This window comes from Ictidomys tridecemlineatus, chromosome 9 (assembly GCF_052094955.1).
Source record: "Ictidomys tridecemlineatus isolate mIctTri1 chromosome 9, mIctTri1.hap1, whole genome shotgun sequence".
NCBI classification, from domain to species: Eukaryota; Metazoa; Chordata; class Mammalia; order Rodentia; family Sciuridae; genus Ictidomys; species Ictidomys tridecemlineatus.
The window spans coordinates 4046984-4065856 of NC_135485.1; the positions used below are offsets into that span (position 1 = coordinate 4046984).

Genomic DNA, 18873 nt, shown 5'->3' on the forward strand with positions numbered 1-18873 from the left:
AATACTGAGCCAAGCAGGCCAAGAGGTGCACTAGAAAGTGGTGAACGACTCGCTACAAGACAAAGGGAGGCAGAGGCACAGTCACACACATGGGAGGTAGAGTGAGGCAGGCCAGCCATTTCCCTTAAATCCTGACACAGTGGGCAGTCTGTAGTACAGATGCAAGTGCGGAGGTCAACCACACACCAATACAGGGAGACAGGGTCCCGCAAAGCTGCCTAGGCAGACCTGGGACTTGTGGTCCTCCTGCCTCAGCTTCCTGAGCATGTCATGAGCATTTTAATCAACTGGATGATAAACATGGATTGCCAGTGGGTTTCAACTGTGATTAGTTGACAGTGACTGACTGAAGAGCGTACTAGGAAGAGCTCAGAGAAGGCATCTGGACTGAGTAGGCAAGCAGGGCACAGCCATGGCCCCTGCTGTCCTCAATGTGTGGGAATCAGCCACAGCCACACACTGTCACTCACAGGGCAGGGCAATAAGCTTCCTCTGCAGGTCCTCCTTGCTCCTTTCTTTGCACTGAAGCCAAGAGATTTGGAAAAGACAGCTTGGAGAAACATTCATAAGTTGCCACACCAGTTCTTTCTATTGTTACAGAGTAAGTACAGTGTTCTTCTCTTTCTTTTTTTGTGGTGTTGAGGATTGAACCCAGGGCCTTGGGCGGCTGGGCAAGCACTCCACCCCTGAGCTATATCCCCAGCCTGCATATTCTTTTTATTGGATCTCAAAAGCCCTAAGAACAGTTTCTAGGGTCTATAAGTTGATGCACAAACAAGGTGTATGGCTCTGGGGCAGGGCCCTGATACTTGGGGCCTGTCTCCATTCATTCTATAAAGAGTCACGGAGACCTGGCACGTGCTCAGCACATTCACTTCCCCTGCCAACTCCAAATCCATCTGATAGGACTAAAAAGAATTATTAGGAAAAGCAATGGACTAATTCTTTTATAAAACGAGAAGGAAAGACCAAGATAGGATGATATGTGGTGACACACGTTCTCCCACTCCTCCTCCTCTCACAGCAGACTCCAGCCACCTTGCTGCTCGCTCAGCTCAACCAGTCATTTCTCCGCAGCCTTGGTCCAAAGGAGAAAGGAGATCTTTTCTCAGATTCAAGCTCCCAACCATGACTCAGCAGCTTTTTTGGACTTTGTTCAAAGCATTTACCTGAACTAACCTCTCACTTGCTGAAGATCACGGCACTCTGAATCCTTTCAAAAGTGCCAGCTGGCTTATCAATCTACCCCCGCCCCCCATGTCATGAGGAAAACACATCTTGGGCAATTGCCTGAACGCACACCTCTCTGTAGGCTGCCCATCACCTGGAGACCCTGCTAAAGGGGGTGGCCCTCCTTGCAGCCTGCCCCTCACCACAGTTCACAAAGTTAGGGGTGCTCAGAGGCTCTCTCTAGCTGAATGGTGTTGGGTGCTAGAGGCGGCCATGCTGGGCTGGGGCTGGAATGGCCATCCTTCACCATGTGTGCGTCAGAATTCAGAAATGGGAAATGACCCAGGAGCGGGGAGAGAGCAGGCTCTGTGTAGGAGTAGGGTCATGATACAGTGGTCTTCTATTCTTCCCCCCTTGCAGCAGATTTCAGCTGCCCTGTTGCTCATTCAGCTTAACCACGGTCATTTCTCAGCAACACTGGTCCAAAGGAGAACGGCAAATAAGACCATGGCTATTAGAGAAAGTGACTTAATCTGCTACTCACAGAGCTTCCGGTGTAGATCCCTCCTTAGCCCAGTACTGTCAGCCCTTGGTTATAGTGTGGTACCCCAGCATCCTTTATGTATATTCCTTTTTTCCCCTTAAACTAGATCAACCATGTTCCTACTTGTAGTAACGAAATGGTGCCCAACTAAGCCATACAAGCAATACTTCCAAAGTCCTATCCAATCATGTATAAAGCAGCAGTTTTAGATAATTCAGAAGTTTAAAAAAAAAAAGTAGGGATAAAGAAGAGGAAAATAGTTGGGAAGAAAAAAAGGGATCTGATGGAGGGGAGGCTCTTAAAAAATTGAGACTAGATTCAGTTCAGGAGACATTCAGTAACTTCCACAGGCAGGCACACACTGTGCTGGGCACCAGGGAGTAAAAACCACACAACGCACACTCCTTGCTCACAAGCGGCACAGCCCGGCAGGGGCAATGAGGACGCCAGGGCTGCGACATCCAAGGCACACACAGGTGCTGTGAGCCCTGAGCTGGAAGGACTGGCCTCCAAGGACACCTCTGCGTTAGACAGGAATACGGGTCAACACTGAGCAGGGAGGCGCCCAGAGGCATGTGCACTGTGTAACAGGCCAACAGATGACAGGGAGCATAGCTGGCTCTCCTGGAAGAACACCCAGACCCCCTGCTCCAAGAGGAAGTGTCCAGAGATGGGAATCCCTCAATTTCATCTTGTACCTTAAGAGGTATTGAAACCACCTTATCTCGAACAGCACAGTCAAAAAAAAAACCACTTTTAAAGAAGTTCTTATCTCAGAGATAACATCCTAGAGTAGGTAATAAAATAAGAATTCATAATATTAATTTAAATAAATGATCATATTTTAGAGTTATTTTATATCAGGATGCTAAAAGGTATGAGAAATATTTTATATAAAGTACTAATAGAAGAATTTTTAAAAATCTTATAATGTTTTCCAAAAAACAAAGAAAAAATATAAATCATAAGCGAAAACAGTACTCTTACAGTGTCAGAACTGCTATCTTACTTCTAGGAATATATCCAGAAATAATGAAAATCATGGATAAAACCGCACATGCGGGCTGCGGCTGGGGCTGTAGCTCAGTTGTAGAGCACTTGCCCAGCGTGTGTGGGTTTGATTTTTAGCACCATATATAAACACATAAATTAAATAATGGTCCATTGACAACTAAATATTTATATATATATATATATATATATATATAAACCACACATGCAAAATGCTAGAAAGCATAACCAAAAAACCAAGAGTAGGCTAAATATCTAATGAGATGATTATGTTAGACTGCTGAAAGAATATTATTTGGGAAATAAATTAAGACACTAAAAAAAGTAAAGACTATGTAATAACAGGACTAACTATATGATTTTAAATTGGAAAAAGTGGAAATTTTTGTATACATGCTAATTAGAGCAGTATATACAAAATAATATATTTTACAAACAAGGCGTGAGAACTTCCATAAAGAATGATAATGCTGTTTGTCCTTTTTAAAGCTGGACATGTAATTCTGATTTCCAACTTTGTTCAAAAATTACCAGTTATGCATAATGTTTAAGATGAGTTGGAAAAATAAAAGAAGAAGAAGAATGATAATGCTCACATTACAGTGGGAAGATAACGAGTGATTCATTTTTCTGAGTTTTCTGGGTCAAGTTGTTGTATTTGTCAACTTTTCCAATGTTTCTCTGTGTTTGAAATAAAATGTAAACTCACTTCATCAGAAGCAGATCGAAGACACTGGACAGCAGCCTGTTTCTTCATCTCCTCCAGCGTCAGATCAGAGCACTTCTTCTTACTCTTCCCCCATTTCTTAGGAGCTCCTTTTTCCCAGCCCAGGAAGATGTCATTCTCCTACAAGAAGAAGGCACCCAGTTAAGGGACCAAGACTAAACAAGCCTCAAGAACCACTCCACCTCCTGACACATGCCTTCCAACAGGACTCCTCACAAATGAGACCCTGATGACCAGGAGGACACAGAACACTGCCAATCAGGACACTGTGGCATAACCCAGGTGGTACTGCCACGTAGGTAGCTTAGGGCTTACTGTTTATCAACTTATCAAGCCTGACCACTTACATTTATAGTACATGCCAAGAAACAACCCTAACGTTTGTGTGTAAACGAAATTATAAACAAAATTAAATGGCCTTTTATAATTCCTACTCATTGATATGGGACTTCAGGTTATTATTAGATTTTAAAACTTAAAAAATGATTCAACCCATATATCTATATCTTATAGTCTAAATAATCAACAGGTAAAAAATATTATAATTAGGATTTTGTTTTTTCTTGCTTATATGAGCCGATTATAAAAATCTAAAGAAAATTTCAAAAAGCAGCAAAAAGGAAAAGAAGAAAATCACCTGTGATCCTAACCTCAGTCAAAACTAAATCAATTAACTATGCTTCATTCAGTCTTTTTTATATGTTTAAAAAAAACATGCATGAACTCATACAACTTGTATAATTCTGCATCTGACTTCCTGCACAGCAAACCTTATCCTGTGTTGGTGCAGATGAATATTTCAAGATGTAGGTTCCTAGGATTGTCCTAGATGGAGACTAAGTAAGATATTTTATTGCTTTGTTATTTTATTTATTTATTTTTGTCTTTTAAGCCTTTCACTTGAAAATTATGGTGAAAACCAGTGGAGAAAGATGTTGAAAGAGAGAGAGGGAGAGAGAGAGAGATAGGGAGGGAGGGAGGGAGGGAGGGAGGGAGGAAGGAAGGAAGGAAGGAAGGAAGGAAGGAAGGAAGGAAGGAAGGAAGGAAGGAAGGAAGGAAGGAAGATGTTGAAGGAAAGAGAGAGAGAAAGGGACAGACAGACCAGACAGAAAGGCAATGGAAAGCCACAACCTGGAAGAGGCCCTGGGGGCAGGAGGCCCTGGGGAAAGAGCCAGGCGAGTGCAGAGATGGAAGAGGAGGCAAGGCACCACAACAGCGTGTTTAGAGATCTTCTAAGATCGAATCACACCCCACCAACCGCCTAGCCCCATTTTTCCTTCAATCCCATCTATGAAGTCTCATTTTTATGCTACGAGAAAGACAGAGAAAGAGCTTCCCCTGTACTCATCATGAACAGCACGCTTTGTAAGCAGGTTTTTGGGCATGGATTCAGAGCTCATGAACTTGAAAAACATTCTTTGGCTGAAAGGTTTTATTTCCCTTTTCCCAGGAAAAATATACTTTAGGCCAAACAAGAACTCTTGATGTTTCCACTCATTGAACATAAGTTTACTAGCTGGACCACATCTGGGCCTGCTGCTCCTCGGCAACGATTCCTCCTAGAGGCAGAGCTCCTCCTGTACAGGAGCACACAGAACCCCAACAGGGTCCACACACAGCTTCTTAAAGGCAGAGAAAGGTGTAACTTCCCGTCGTTCATAATATATAAAAGAACAAACACAGGAAAATTATTTGTAAATTATTGAAAATACCACTCATTTTGTCTGGCCTGCTACACCTGGCTTCTCCTTACTGAATACTTACAAACATATTTCTCTATTGTTGTATGTCATAACTCAACACGGGTAACGGACACTCACTGATCCTAGCATACTTGTGTTATAAATACAAATAGACTTTCAGAATTCTGATGGGCATGCTGTCCTTTTGGAGCTCATTTTGTCAATACATATCAAGCACCTTAAACATGTGCATGTAATTTTGATCCAATAATTCTACTTCTAGGAATTTATCCTAGAGAAATAATCATTAAGTGTGCAAATATTTAGCTATAATGATGTTAACTGTACTGCTGTCAATAATGGCAAACATGTAGAGACAACCTAAGTGTCAAATGACAGGGCATGGTTAAATAAGTCATGATTCATGCAATGGTATTACAGACACTAAAATGGAATTATGAAATGTATTTATTGAAACAGAAAGCTCCCTGACAATGTAAGAGAAGTAATCTATACAACAATATAATCTCATTTTTGGTTAAAAACACACACACTTATGTGCATTAAAATGTCTGAGAAAAATGTCATCAAGAGATTACCAAGGAGCTTTTCTCTTGGTGAGGGTAGGCCATTCAGTGCTCTCTCTCTCTCTCTCTCTCTCTCTCTCTCTCTCTCCCTCCCTCCCTCCCTCTCTTTGGAGTGCTGAGGATTGAACCCTGGTGTGCTCTACCACTGAGCCACACACACCTTATTCTTTTTGAGACAGGGTCTTGTTAAGTTGCTCAGGCTGGTCTTGAAATTGTAATCCTCCTGCCTCAGCCTTCAGAGTCACTGGGATTATAGATAAACATTACGATACCTGGCCAAATTTTTATTTCCCAAATTTTTAAAAAATAGAGTCATATGCTCTATTTTTTTGAGAGAGAGAGAGAGAGAGAGAGAGAGAGAGAGAGAGAGAGAATTTTTTAAATATTTTTTTTTCAGTAGACACAACATCTTTATTTTAATTTTATGTGGTGCTGAGGATCCAACCCAGCGCCCTGCACTTGCCAGGCGAGCATGTTACCCCTTGAGCCACATCCCCAGCCTCAAGTCATATGCTCTTAATGGTCAAAAAGGTTTACTGTTGTCTTAAATAGAAAACTTCTAAAACAAAAGAAAAGAGAAGCACTGCTTCAGATTTTCACCATAACAGGTATCTGGCATTACTACATTCATTTCCTGTCTGGGGACCCTTTGTTTACACTTGGAAACGTTCCCCATTCACCCAGAAACCAGATGAGAGTCAGGTAAAGTCCAACAATGAGTACGACTTGCCAGAGGCAGAGTCTAGTGGGGAAAAGACAGACATGCCAACAGGCACAGTGTGACTGCGGCTGCAGCAATCACAGCCCTCCGCAGAACCACTGAGGAAACAAATGCCTCAGCGCTGTGGCCTCCTCTTGGCCTTGGTGTTGGCACAGGCTTCCTGTGGGAGGAAGGTCACTAACTGCAATTGCTTTTGCTAATGTTTCCCCCTCCTCTTTTGTGTGACAAATTTATTTGGAGTTCAACAATTTCCTTAGTTTTCCATCCACTTCCCCTCTTCTAACATGCACAGTCTCAAAGAAAGAGAAGTTTGAGCTAACAAAGTGGTGAGTAGGAATCCAAGCAGAACTCTGAAACAGTGTGCTAACTAACGCAGGACCAGCAGGCCCTTTCTGTAAGCACTGCAGGTACCTCAAGGCCAAAGTGGTAGGGAAGGACATACAGGAGGAGGAGGAGAAGAGGAGGAGGAGGAGGAGGAGGAAAAAGAAAGAGAAAGAAAGAAAGAAAGAAACTACGTAAGTTCCAGAAATTTATAAAAATTTTATAAATTTATAAAAATTTATAAAAACTCTTTCCCACTGTGTTATACGGCTCTAATGACAAGAAGAACGCAATTCTTTCTGGGGGAGATGATGTCATCTGATTGAAGGGGTTCCAAGCCTGGGGAGGTGACACAGAAGCAGGAGGACTGCCTGAGCTCAGTGGTTCAAGGCCAGTCTGGGCAACATAGTGGCACAATGCCTCAACAAAACAAAATCAACTACCAATATTCAACTTTTAATACTAACTTTTTTCTTTCCAACTTTTTAGTTGTTGTGGTGTTAGAAGTAAAGTAAAATACACATGAATGTGCTATCTCGGCCATTTTTAAGTGTATGTTTTAGTGTGAATACTGATGTTTAACACTTTTGTGAACCTGTATCATAAAATTGACTTTGGGGGAAGGTGCTAGAGAAGCAACTGGAAACCACTGATGTGTCTCCTGTCTGCAGTTCTGCCTATTCTGGAAGTTTCAAACCAATGCTGAGAATGGTGCTCTGAAGGTCTGTGAATGCTATAGCCTGTATCAGAACTTCATTCTCACTCAGGAGCAAATGATATTCAAGTGTAGGATGGACTCTGTCTTGTTTGTTCATTCATCTGCTGATGGACATCTGAGTTTTTTCCACCTGTGGATGTTATGAATTATATTGCTATGAAGACTCAAGGAACATTTTTGTACGGACATGTATTTTCAATCCTCTTGAGTACACACCTAGGAGAGTTGCTGGGTCATAATTTGACTCTATGTTAACCTTTTGAAGAACTGCCAGGCTATTTTCCAAAGCAACTGCTTTTACAATCACTCCAGCAATTTATGGGGGTTCTAAGTTTTCCACATCAGTGAAGAGATTTGTGACTGACTGGGTTTTTTTAGCCATCCTGATAGATATGAAAGAGAAGAGCATCACAGTTTTGATGTCCTTACCAAGAAATGACACTGGGAACTTTCCACGTGCCTAATGGCCAATTGTATATCTTTTTGGACAAGCTGAGTTTTCTTTCCATTGTTGAGCTGTAGAGTTCTTATCAATATGGATACATGTGCCTTATCAGACATATGTCCTGCAAAAATTCTGTGCCATTCTGTGGGTTTTTTCTCACTTTTTTGATGCTACCCTTTTGAAGCACAAACTTTTTAATTCCCATAAAGTTGCATTTATTACATCTTCTTTAGTTGCTTGTGCTTCCAGTGTTGCCGAAATTACTGTTCAAGCCAAGTTATGAAGATGCATTCCTATGTTTTCTTCTAAGAATTTTAGTTTCAGTTCTTCCACTCAAGTCTGTATTCCATTTTGAGTACATTTCTGCATGTGGCCTTCCTTCATTATATTGTACTCCCACAGGTCCTCAACTGAACAGGTTAATAGATACTGAGATAGAGAAATGTCCTTTGCACTGTCTTAGGTGTGTAAAGCACTGCTAAACTGCAGTTTGAACTCTGACAATAGAATCATTGTAAATTTGTATAGGAACAGACATTTTGGTTCATGTTTTAACTTCTGACAATATTAGACTGTACAAAATACCTTGCTATTATTTATGAATCAAACAATTCCTTGTTAAAATGACTTTACCACATTTTAATTTTATATAAAAGTACTATTTCACCATTCAAATTTTAGGTGGAATTCAGTAAGAAACCTTTAATCTGTAGTGAAAAGTGCATGAACAATAGCATGCCACATGCATTTTATGGGCATTTCTTTTGACAGCTTTCTCATTCTGTTTTCTTCTGGATTCATGTTAATTAATATAACATAACTTATTAGCCAACATTCAACTGCAGAACTGTACAATCAGATTTTAAGAGAGCATACTATAAAAAGATCCAAGAGAGGGGCTGGGGATGTGGCTCAAGCGGTGGCGCGCTCGCCTGGCATGTGTGCGGTGGGGGTTCGATCCTCAGCACCGCATACAAACAAAGATGCTGTACCCGCCGATTACTAAATAATAATTTTTTTTTTTTAAAAAAAAGATCCAAGATATTTCTATTTTATTTGTTATCTTTTCAGTTTGCTGTGCTGTTCTGAAAGTCAACTGACACGTGCCCAAGTCACTTTAAAAATGGAGTAAAATCAAATATAGTTTTCTAAATTCCTAATCTTGAAAACAAAAACACAATTATTAAATACCAAAAGTAGATGTGGCAAAAGAACTTCCCAGCGTGAGAATCTATAATTACCAGGTACATTTTGGACACTATTGTGAGGTAATATAAGGCTGGAGTTTTGACTGACTTCCTCATGCTGTCTTCTATCAAAAAGGAGACAGGGGACTGGAGGAGGAAAAAGAACACAACATTCTAAAATACAGCTGGTATCAGTGACGTCTGCTGTTAGCTACAGAGTACCCAGCCCCCTGCCTCCCACACCTTCCTGCTAGCAGCCTTTGGGAGAACAGAGCCCTGGTGGCCTGAATGGGACTTGGCCACCCCCACCGGCAGGCCCCAATTGGTCAAGTGCAAATCAGTAGGTTGCGTCCCTTCTCAACCACAGGGTAGATGCAAGAGGCAGGAGAACAGTCAGAAAGAAGCACTTGCTGGTTTCCAAGGAAGACTTGTGAGACTGTGATGCTAGAAACACATACACTGTCACTACCCTCTTACCCACAGGAGCTGGTTCAAAACCAAGCCGTAAGAAGGCAGACTGGGCCAGTATAGAAGCCCCAATGACTAGTGAGTGCTCCATCAAGCCAGGCAGGACAGTCCTTCTGAACTTTCATTCATGAGAACATTTTCCCTCAAGTCAATTCAGGCCAAATTTTTGGTAGCTTGTGAATAATGAAAAATATTGTCAGAATTTGAGAAAAGGACTCAGCAATAAATCAACACATCTCACTGCTCAAAACCATTTGCCTCTAAAAAACAAGAAGTTCCAATCACACAAGCATAATTTGAGGTTAATTACACTTATTCCTTCTCTTCTCCTCCTAGGTTTTCAGCCCCAATCCCTATGCCCACACTGCGTATCTGCCCCTACTGGCTCTTCCAGCTCAAGCCCCACCCATGCTTTCCCCTGCTCACCTCTGGCCTCACAGAGCCCCTTCTGTTTCTGTGGCCTTATATACACAACTCCTCTCCCCTTCCTTTATGATGGTTTTTCTACCTTTATCTCCTCCAGGACTCCTACTGTGACTGCCCCCACGCACTGCCAACGCAGGATGGGTGAGCTGTCAGCTGCAGCTGTTCCTCAGGAACTATTCCTATCTGTCTCTATACTCCTGATGCCTGACAGAATCAGGCAAGCCCTGAGCCTTCACATTTGAATAAAAAAAGCAAAATGGGGAATTTTAAAAATATTTGCATTCAAAACTTCTTTGTCCCATGAAAAGATTCAATACAAAAAAATTTTAATATGATACCTTGGGCAATATGTGGATGAGTTTGTGCACATACCATCAAGATTAATTCATAATGATTATTTTCATATTCCTTATGCATAAAACTTTTGTACATTTTGCTCATGCAAAATAATTCTAAACCTCGGGGTTGGGATTGTGGCTCAGTGGTACAGTGCTTGCCTCACATGAGTGAGGCACTGGGTTTGATAGTCAGCACCACATAAAAATAATGTTATTGTGTCCACCTATAACTAAAAAATAAATATTAAAAAAAGACATCACTTCTCATTACTTAAAAAAAATAATTCTAAACCTAATGGGAAATGGTTTTTTTTAAAAATATTTTTAGTTGTAGATGGACACAATACCTCTATTTTATTTATTTTTTTTTATGTGGTGCTGAGGCTTGAACCCAGTGCCTCACATGTGCTAGGCAAGTGCTCTAGAACTGAGCCCCAGCCCCAGGAAGCTGACTGTATTATTCAAAATTGTTCCTCAGAGTTTCAGCAGGGAAGTCTCTTGTTTTATTTATTTTAGAAATATCAACTCATAAACTGCAAAAAACATACTTTAGCCATAATCAACCTTTATAATAATTTTGAAACGGACTAAAGAATTTTGACATTCAGATTCCTTGGTTAATTTTATTATAAAAATATTAATAAAGTTAAATATGTAGAAGTTAAAAAGTAGCTCAAAAAAGAAAAAGTCAGTTCCACCCCATTGTCAACCCCCAAAAGTAACTATGGTTAATAACTGGCACACAACTAGATGCTTTTAATGCTGAATCTGTCCTAGGCACTAGAGTAGACACAATGTCAACGCAGAGTATCCGCTCTCAGACCTAGAGCACCCCAGCAACCTCAGACACCTTCTCTGTCTGAGTCGTGTTTGTGAACCTTCATACTTAATAGCTTGGGAAAATCTCTAAGATTGGAAATAATTTTCCTCAAATCTGAAAGTCACTGCTCCACTCCATTCTCAGAAGTAACACCAGAAATCAGAAGTCCCAATTCTTTGAGGCCTGTTTTTTCTACCTGCAGGCTCCTCTTTATCCTTGGTGGTCTAAAATGTCAAAGCCACATGCCTGGGTGGAGAGGAAGGTCCTATACCAAGAGGAAAAGTAATGCTCCTCTTGACTAGTGATGGTGTGTGACTTCCCCAGAAGCAGCAAAGTTGCCTGTATTATTCAAGGTCATGACCCCTAATCCATATGAAGAGGTCTGTCAGCAACCCCAGCTGGGCTCAGCCTTCCAGCACCTCTCTGATGTGATAAATGTATCAGAAATGCCACTTTAAGCCCTCCAGAACAGCTCATCTACCAGCTGACAGCAGTGAGTAACTTTAGGTAAAGCTACAAAGAGTAGAAGAATCATCTGACTGAGCCCTGCCCAAATTCCTGACTGACTCATAGAATCCGTCAGGTTTATAATAGAGGATTTTATTCATTTAGCTAATAAGTTTTGGATTTTTTTTTTTTTGGTGGGGGGTAGTGGGGGTACTGGGGATTGAACCCAGGGCTGCTTTAACACTGAGCCACAACCCCAGCCCTTTTTATTTTCCATTTTTCATTTTGAGGGTCTTGCTAAGTTGCTGAGGCTAGCTTTGAACTTGCAATACTCCAGCCTCCGCCTAATTCTCCAGATTATAGGCCTATACCACCACGCCTATTAAGTTTCAGGCAGTATATCATGCAACAGACTCTAAAAATAAATAAATAAATATAATTATTTCTTTTCTACTAAAACTTTTTGCTTTAAACTCAAGAGAAAGTCCCCTAATCCTCCCACTACAACTCTGGGTGAACAAATCCAGATTCATTCTATCTGCATTTTACTTTAGCTTCTTAAAAATTTATTATTTTTTAACCTGATAATTATTTCACAAAGAAATAATAATAATTGCCACCAGAATCTTTACTTCTCAGTTGGGGGAGGGGGGCGCAGGGACAAAACACCTTTTAAAAAGACCCAACTATGACAAAGGTAGCAATTATATGCAGAAATGCAACAGGCCCATGTTTGCTGAATCCATAACTAGGATACATGCAAGGCCAAATATTTCAAATTGAGATTATTCTGGAAAATGTTTGAAATACACTATCAGGAGCTTAAGCCAACTTTAATAAATGTATTTGCCCAGCAGCTTAAAGATGGGTAGTTAATAGAGGAAAAGCCACTTGCTGGGGAGATGAAAGGTCCTGCTCTAACTGTAGAATTAGTGTCTAGAATGATGCCTAGCACCTATAGCAGCTCAATAAACACGCAGAGAACAAGCCTCCTCTAGCCCTCAACAGTGCCATTTGACATGCTGCACAGGACACGCATCACAGCAGTGCAGAGACTGGCACAAAGACGCTGCCCTGCCCCAGTCAGGAAGTAAAGAAGGTGGCACCAGAAGGCAGGTCTTCAGGCTCCACAGCCCATGTTCTTTTTAACTGTGTGACACTGACAGCAAGGGAGGATCTCAGAGGTGGAGCGGTAACAGCCATCTGGGATAAATGTCATGGCGCAACAGGCACAAATTTGGGTAAGGTTAGCAATATGTAGTTTCACCCTATAACCCCTCCCACACCACCAGCTTAATTATTCATGAATGATCTGAAGAGGTGCACTCCACAGCAACCCTCTCAGGCCATAATGCTCCCTGTCACTTTTTAGAGTCAATGTGAACACTGGTGGGCACCAATCATCCATTAGGAGCAAGGGCAAATCCTGGGAAGGTTCAGGGCTAAGAAGACACTCCTGGCTTCCTTCCTCACACTCTGAAATTCAGACTGGAAAACTATTAAGCCAACTAGGTACATTTAAGCAAATAAGGGAATAAAGAAGTATTCTTTGAATGCAAATGTCAACACTTGTCATGTAGAACAAACATCTATTAAATGGAAAGTTGCTGAAAAACTGCACAGATGCTTAACATATGAAGAGGCTGCTATAAAGACAAGATAAGTTGAAGATTCCCTTTGTTGAGCAGAGTGTGGTGGTGCATGCCTGTGATTCCTCAGGAGGCTGAGGCAGGAGATCCCAAGTTTGAGGCCAGCCTCAGCAACTTGGTGAGACCTCGTCTCAAAAATAAGAAATTTTTAAAAGGGCTGGAATATAAATCATGGTAAAGTGCCACTGAATTCAATTCCTAGTTCCACAAACAAAACAAAATGAGCCACTCCCCCAAAAGAAGATATCCTAAGTCAAAAAATGCATTGAACACACCTAACCTGCTGAACATTCTAGCATGGCTTAGCACACTTTAAATGTGCTCAGTATACCCACATTAGCTTATAGCTGGACAAAACTGTCCCACAAAGCCTATTTTATAAAAAAGGTTGAACATCTCGTGTAATTTATTGAATACTGCACTGAAAGTGCACAACAGAATAGTCATGAGGGTACTCATTAATAATGTACACCAGCTCAAAGCATCCAGGGCCTAAAGAATGTTTGAAGAATTGAACTAAAATTAACTGATGGATGATGGGATAGTACAGCAACAGGGTCATCAATTTCTGTGGCTGGTTGCCACTGCCCAGCATCATGAAAAAGTAGCATACCAACACATTACTAGCCCAAGAGAAGATCAAATTCAAAGTATGGTTTCCACTAAATGTGCACTGCTCTCACACTACTGTAAAGTCATTAAGCTAAACCCCAACGAGCAGAGACCTCTGTGCCTGCAGTGAGACACCCAAGGAACCCAGGATGGATTCAGTTTTTGTAGTTTCTACTTCAAAGACTAGAATAAACTGGGTACGGTGGCGCATGCCTGTAATCCCACTGGCTCCAGACGCTGAGGAAGGAGGATCACAAGTTCAAAGCCAGCCTCAGCAACTTAGCAAAGTCCAAAGCAACTTAGTAAGACACTGTCTCAAAATAAAAAATAAAAAAGTCTGGGGGTGTGGCTCATTGGTAGAGCAGTACTGGGGGAGGGGGAAAGTTGGGGGCAGTATAGCTTGAGGAAGTCTCTGGGGTCTACAGAGCGAAAACTACAGAGATGCAGGTGCCAGGATTGGGGGAGAAGGAGGGGTGGGAAACAGGCCACTCTGCTGGATTCCCTTCGGACACAGGACCCCTGAAGCTGGGTGGGGCACAAGGGACTTCTAGATGGCCAGAAGTTTCTATTTCTTTATCTGGGTAGAGTTATACAGATGTGACCTTTGTGGACATTCCCCACGTTGTGTGTCTTTCTGTATGCAGTTACGGAGGCACCACCCTTCTCACTCTTGGACAACATCCACGGTTGCTCCATAGCTGAAGTGTTCACTGAGTCCTAAAACCCCAGCAGCTCAAGGATCCCGAACCCTGCCACAGACTGAGGGTGTCCTGGAAAGACTATGGGAGAAGTCTAAGAAGGTCAGACTCCTGCATGAGGAAAATGGTTTATTTGAAGACCTAATCTTGGAATGTAGTACAAATTGAAACTATTTCCTAAAATTGAGAAGCCGTAACAGATCATAAAAAGGAAGAATACCTTGTACAAAGAAATTTAGAGAGGACCTCTACTCTGAAGGTTCAGCACTATCATTCTGGCTGCCTCTGGAGGACAGCCAATTCCTAGCCATCGCAGCCCCCTCATCACAGTGGCCAGGCCAAGGACAGGCCCACGGCCAAGTCGACCTGCAAGGACAAGAAGCCTCATTGTTCTGCTGGACGTGTGAGTCTGAGCGACAGCAGGCAGGAGAGGGATGAGGCTTGTGAACAAAGGCCAGAGGAGGCAAACTGAGAGCCAGGCTCTGCATCAGGCTGCCACTGAGGTCATCCTAACCCAGGGACATTTTAAGTTTTCCAAACCAGTAAGTGCTACACGATTTACTTAGCTGTGTGACCCTGAACAAGTTACTTAACTGCTGTAACTGAGTATTCCACTTATAAAACACGGATAACAGCAGCACACCGTAATAACTGAGTACTATAAACTGAAAAAATCAGCACTTACAATAGTGGCTGGCACATGTGTTCGTTTTTACTGTATTTCCATTTAAACCACACTGACCTGGGCTTTCTGTTTTAACCCCAGACTCCTTGTATGAATAAGAAACAGAATTTACAATCAGGAAAATATTAAACTCTTCGGTGGTAGCTGTGCTTTTCTTCTTCTCTCTCTCTCTCTCTCTCTCTCTCTCTCTCTCTCTCTCTCTCTCTCTCTTTTGTGGTGCTAGGGATTGAACCCAGACCCAGGGCCTTGTGCATGCAAGGCCAGTACTCTACCACCTGAGCTATATCCCCAGACCGGTAGTTTTAATTAGTTAACTATAAAGGAAAGTGGAGAATACTTGGTGGCTGGGGTTGCAGCTCAGTGGTAAGCGCTTACCTCACATGTGTGAGGCGCTGGGTTCAATTATCAGAACTGCATATAAATAAATGAATAAAATAAAGGTTCATCAACAACAAAACAATTTTTTTAAAAAAATGTCTGAGACTGTAAAATGGTCTTCCTGAACAGCCCTCCCCTCCCTACCTGGAAGGATCATGAGAGCTTGTTGCTGCCATCAATCAGCATGGCTTCCGGGCAAGGAAAGCCCCCAGCACATGCAGGTTGACAATTTACCACAGCTCCCCTCTTAGCCACTGTTGAGCAACAGGCAAAGTGTTTTCAAGGGACACAACCTAGGGTGCAGGCCTGCCTTCCCAAGTTTCTGGCACTCACTTTCTCTCTGGGGGAACTGTATCCTACATCAACTGTCAACAGCGAAGACAAGGAACTTTCCCCCTTCTCTAAAAGCTACCAGTACATGAAAAAACAGTAACCTAACTCCACCTGGTCTCTAAAGCTTGCCCTTACAATGCCTCTGTTACCACTTCTTGAAACACTGGCCAGAGAAATTAGATAGTTGATATAAATTAAAGGAATACAGATAGGAAAAGAAGAACTCAAATTAGACTATTTGCCAACAATATGATTCTATACCTATAAGACCCAAAATATTCCACCAGAAAACTCCTACAACCAGTAAATGAATTTTCAGCAAAGTTGCATGATACAAAATCAAAACCCATAAATCAAAGGCATTTCTGTATATCAGTGACAAATCCTCTGAAAGGGAAATGAGGAAAACTACCCCACTCACAATAGCCTCAAAAAAAAAAAAATTTCTTTGGAAATCAACTAACAAAAGAGGTGAAAAGACCTCTACAATGAAAACTAAAAAACACTAAAGAAAGAAATTAAAGAAGACCTTAGAAGATGAAAAGATTTCCCTTGATCTTGGATAGGCAGAATTAATATTGTCAAAATGACCACACCACCACTATACAGATTTAATGCAATTACAGGTGCCAATACCATGCTGTTTTTGTTACTATCGCTCTGTAGTATAGCTTAAGGTACTAGAACCAAAACAGACTGGTAGAACAATGGTACAGAATAGAGGACACAGAGAGTAACCCACATAGTTACAGTTATCTTATATTAGACAAAAACATACACTGGAGAAAAGATAGCCTCTTCAATGAATGGTGCTAGGAGAACTGGAAATCCATATGCAACAAAATGAAATTAAACCCCTATCTCTCACCATGCACAAAGCTCAACTCAAAGTGGATCAGGAACTAGGAATTAAACCAGAGACCCTGCATCTAACAGAAGAAAAAGTAGGCCCCAATCTCCATCATATCCGATAGGCCCCTACTTCCTTAATAAGACTCCTACAGCATAAGAATTAAAATCAAGAATTAATAAATGGGATGGATTCAAACTAAAAAGCTTTTCCTCAGCAAAAGAAACAGTTAGTGAAGTAAATAGAGAGCCTACAACTTGGGAGCAAATTTTTACCACTTGTACAACAGATAGAGCACTAATCTCTAGGGTATATAAAGAACTCAAGAAACTTAACACCAAATAAATAAATAAATAACCCAATCAGTAAGTGAGCCAAGGAACTGAACAGACATTTCTCAGGTGAAATACAATCAATCAACAAATATACAAAAAAAATATATTTCATCTCTAGCTATTAGAGAAATGCAAATCAAAACTAAGATTTCATCTCGCTCCAGTCAGAATGGCAGCTATTAAGAATACAAACAACAATAAGTGTTGGCAAGGATGTGGGGAAAAGGGTACACTCATACATTGCTGGCGGGACTGCAAAATAATGCAGCCAATATGGAAAGCAGTATGGAGATTCCTTGGAAAACTTGGAATGGAACCACCATTTGACCCAGCTATCCAATCCTCGGTCTATACCCAAAGAACTTAAAAACAGCATACTACAGGGACACAGCCACATCAATGTTTATTGCAGCACAATTCACAACAGCTAAACCTAGATGCCTGTCAGTCAGTAGTGAATGGATAAAGAAAATGTGGTATATATACACAATGGAATACTACTCAGCAATAAGAGAATAAAATCATGGCATTTGCAGGTAAATGGATGGAGTTGGAGAAATAATGCTAAGTGAAGCTAGCCAATCCCAAAAAATTAAATGCCAAATGTTTTCTCTGATATAAGGAGGCTGATTCATAGTGGGGTTGGGAGGGGAAGCCTGGGAAAATTAGACGAACTCTAGACAGGGCAAAGAAGAGGGAGTAGAAGAGAGGGGGCAAGGGGTGTAAAAAAAGATATTGGAATGAAATGGACACCGTTACCCTAAGTACACATATGAAGACACGAAAGGTGTTATATTTTGTGTACAACCAGGGATATGAAAAATTGTGCTCTATGTGTAATATGAATTGTAATGCATTCTGCTGTCATGTATAACAAGTTAGAATTTTTAAAAATTTAAGAAAAAAAGCTTGCCCTTAACAATAGAATCTGCTATGTATCTGACAATGATTTGTTATATATAAAAATAAAATTTTTAAAAAAAACCCACAAAGTCATCTGGCATAAAAAAACAGCTCTAACAGGAGCAGACTGAAAGAATCCTGGTATCTATAACCATGTTGACCCAGGATCCTCTAACTGCTCTCTAAGTAATAAGGAACACCATCTTTACCTTCAAGGCTTACCTTGAGAAAGAATAAGGCAATCCCTACATGAGAAATAGCCAGCACTGCATCTGGTGCGCTTGAGTGCTCCCTGTGTGACCTGGTTACTTTACTGATTTTAAAAAGAGAAAGCGGAAGAGGAAGGCCCTGCAGAATGTAAACTACAATGCAGGGGGCAGAACTGAGGTGGGAAATCACCACCTCCAACCACTACGGTAACAACTGATGTAGGCAGGACTCAGCAGTGGACTCCAGACTGTCAAGCTCAGCTCGGCTCATCAAAAGGAGAGGAGCACTGGCTCTGGAGTGGGACTCTGGTGGGCAACACCTGAAGCAGAGCCAGCATCAGCCAGAAGGCACAGACTGTCATCCAGCACATGCCATGCTATGGTGCACAGGGAAGGATACATCATCACTTAGGTCACAGCACTGCCACAACCTCAGGAACTGAGGCCAACTCAACACACCAACCTGAGGGACACCTTGGAAAGCAAATGGCCTATACTCTCCAAAAATGCCAATGTCATGAGACACAAAGGGATGATGAGATTAGAGACATGACCACTAAAACCAATGTATGACCTCACTGGACACTAGAGTTAAAAAAAAAAAAAAAA

At 41.4% G+C, this 18873-nt stretch overlaps 1 protein-coding gene across 12 annotated transcripts in view; it reads right to left on the bottom strand.

Annotated features, from left to right (window-relative positions):
* Nucleotides 1-18873, bottom strand: part of Kiaa0232 (KIAA0232 ortholog) — an 81070-nt gene that overhangs the window by 31661 nt on the left and 30536 nt on the right. For all 12 annotated transcript variants that reach the window (XR_013425658.1, XR_013425659.1, XM_078020980.1 and 9 more), the window contains one exon: nucleotides 3435-3572. Coding sequence is in view for 10 of the 12 variants with exons in the window: in XM_078020980.1 (XP_077877106.1) it covers nucleotides 3435-3572 (138 nt within the window). In the remaining 2 variants the exon portion in view is untranslated. The remainder of the gene's footprint in view (nucleotides 1-3434; nucleotides 3573-18873) is intronic.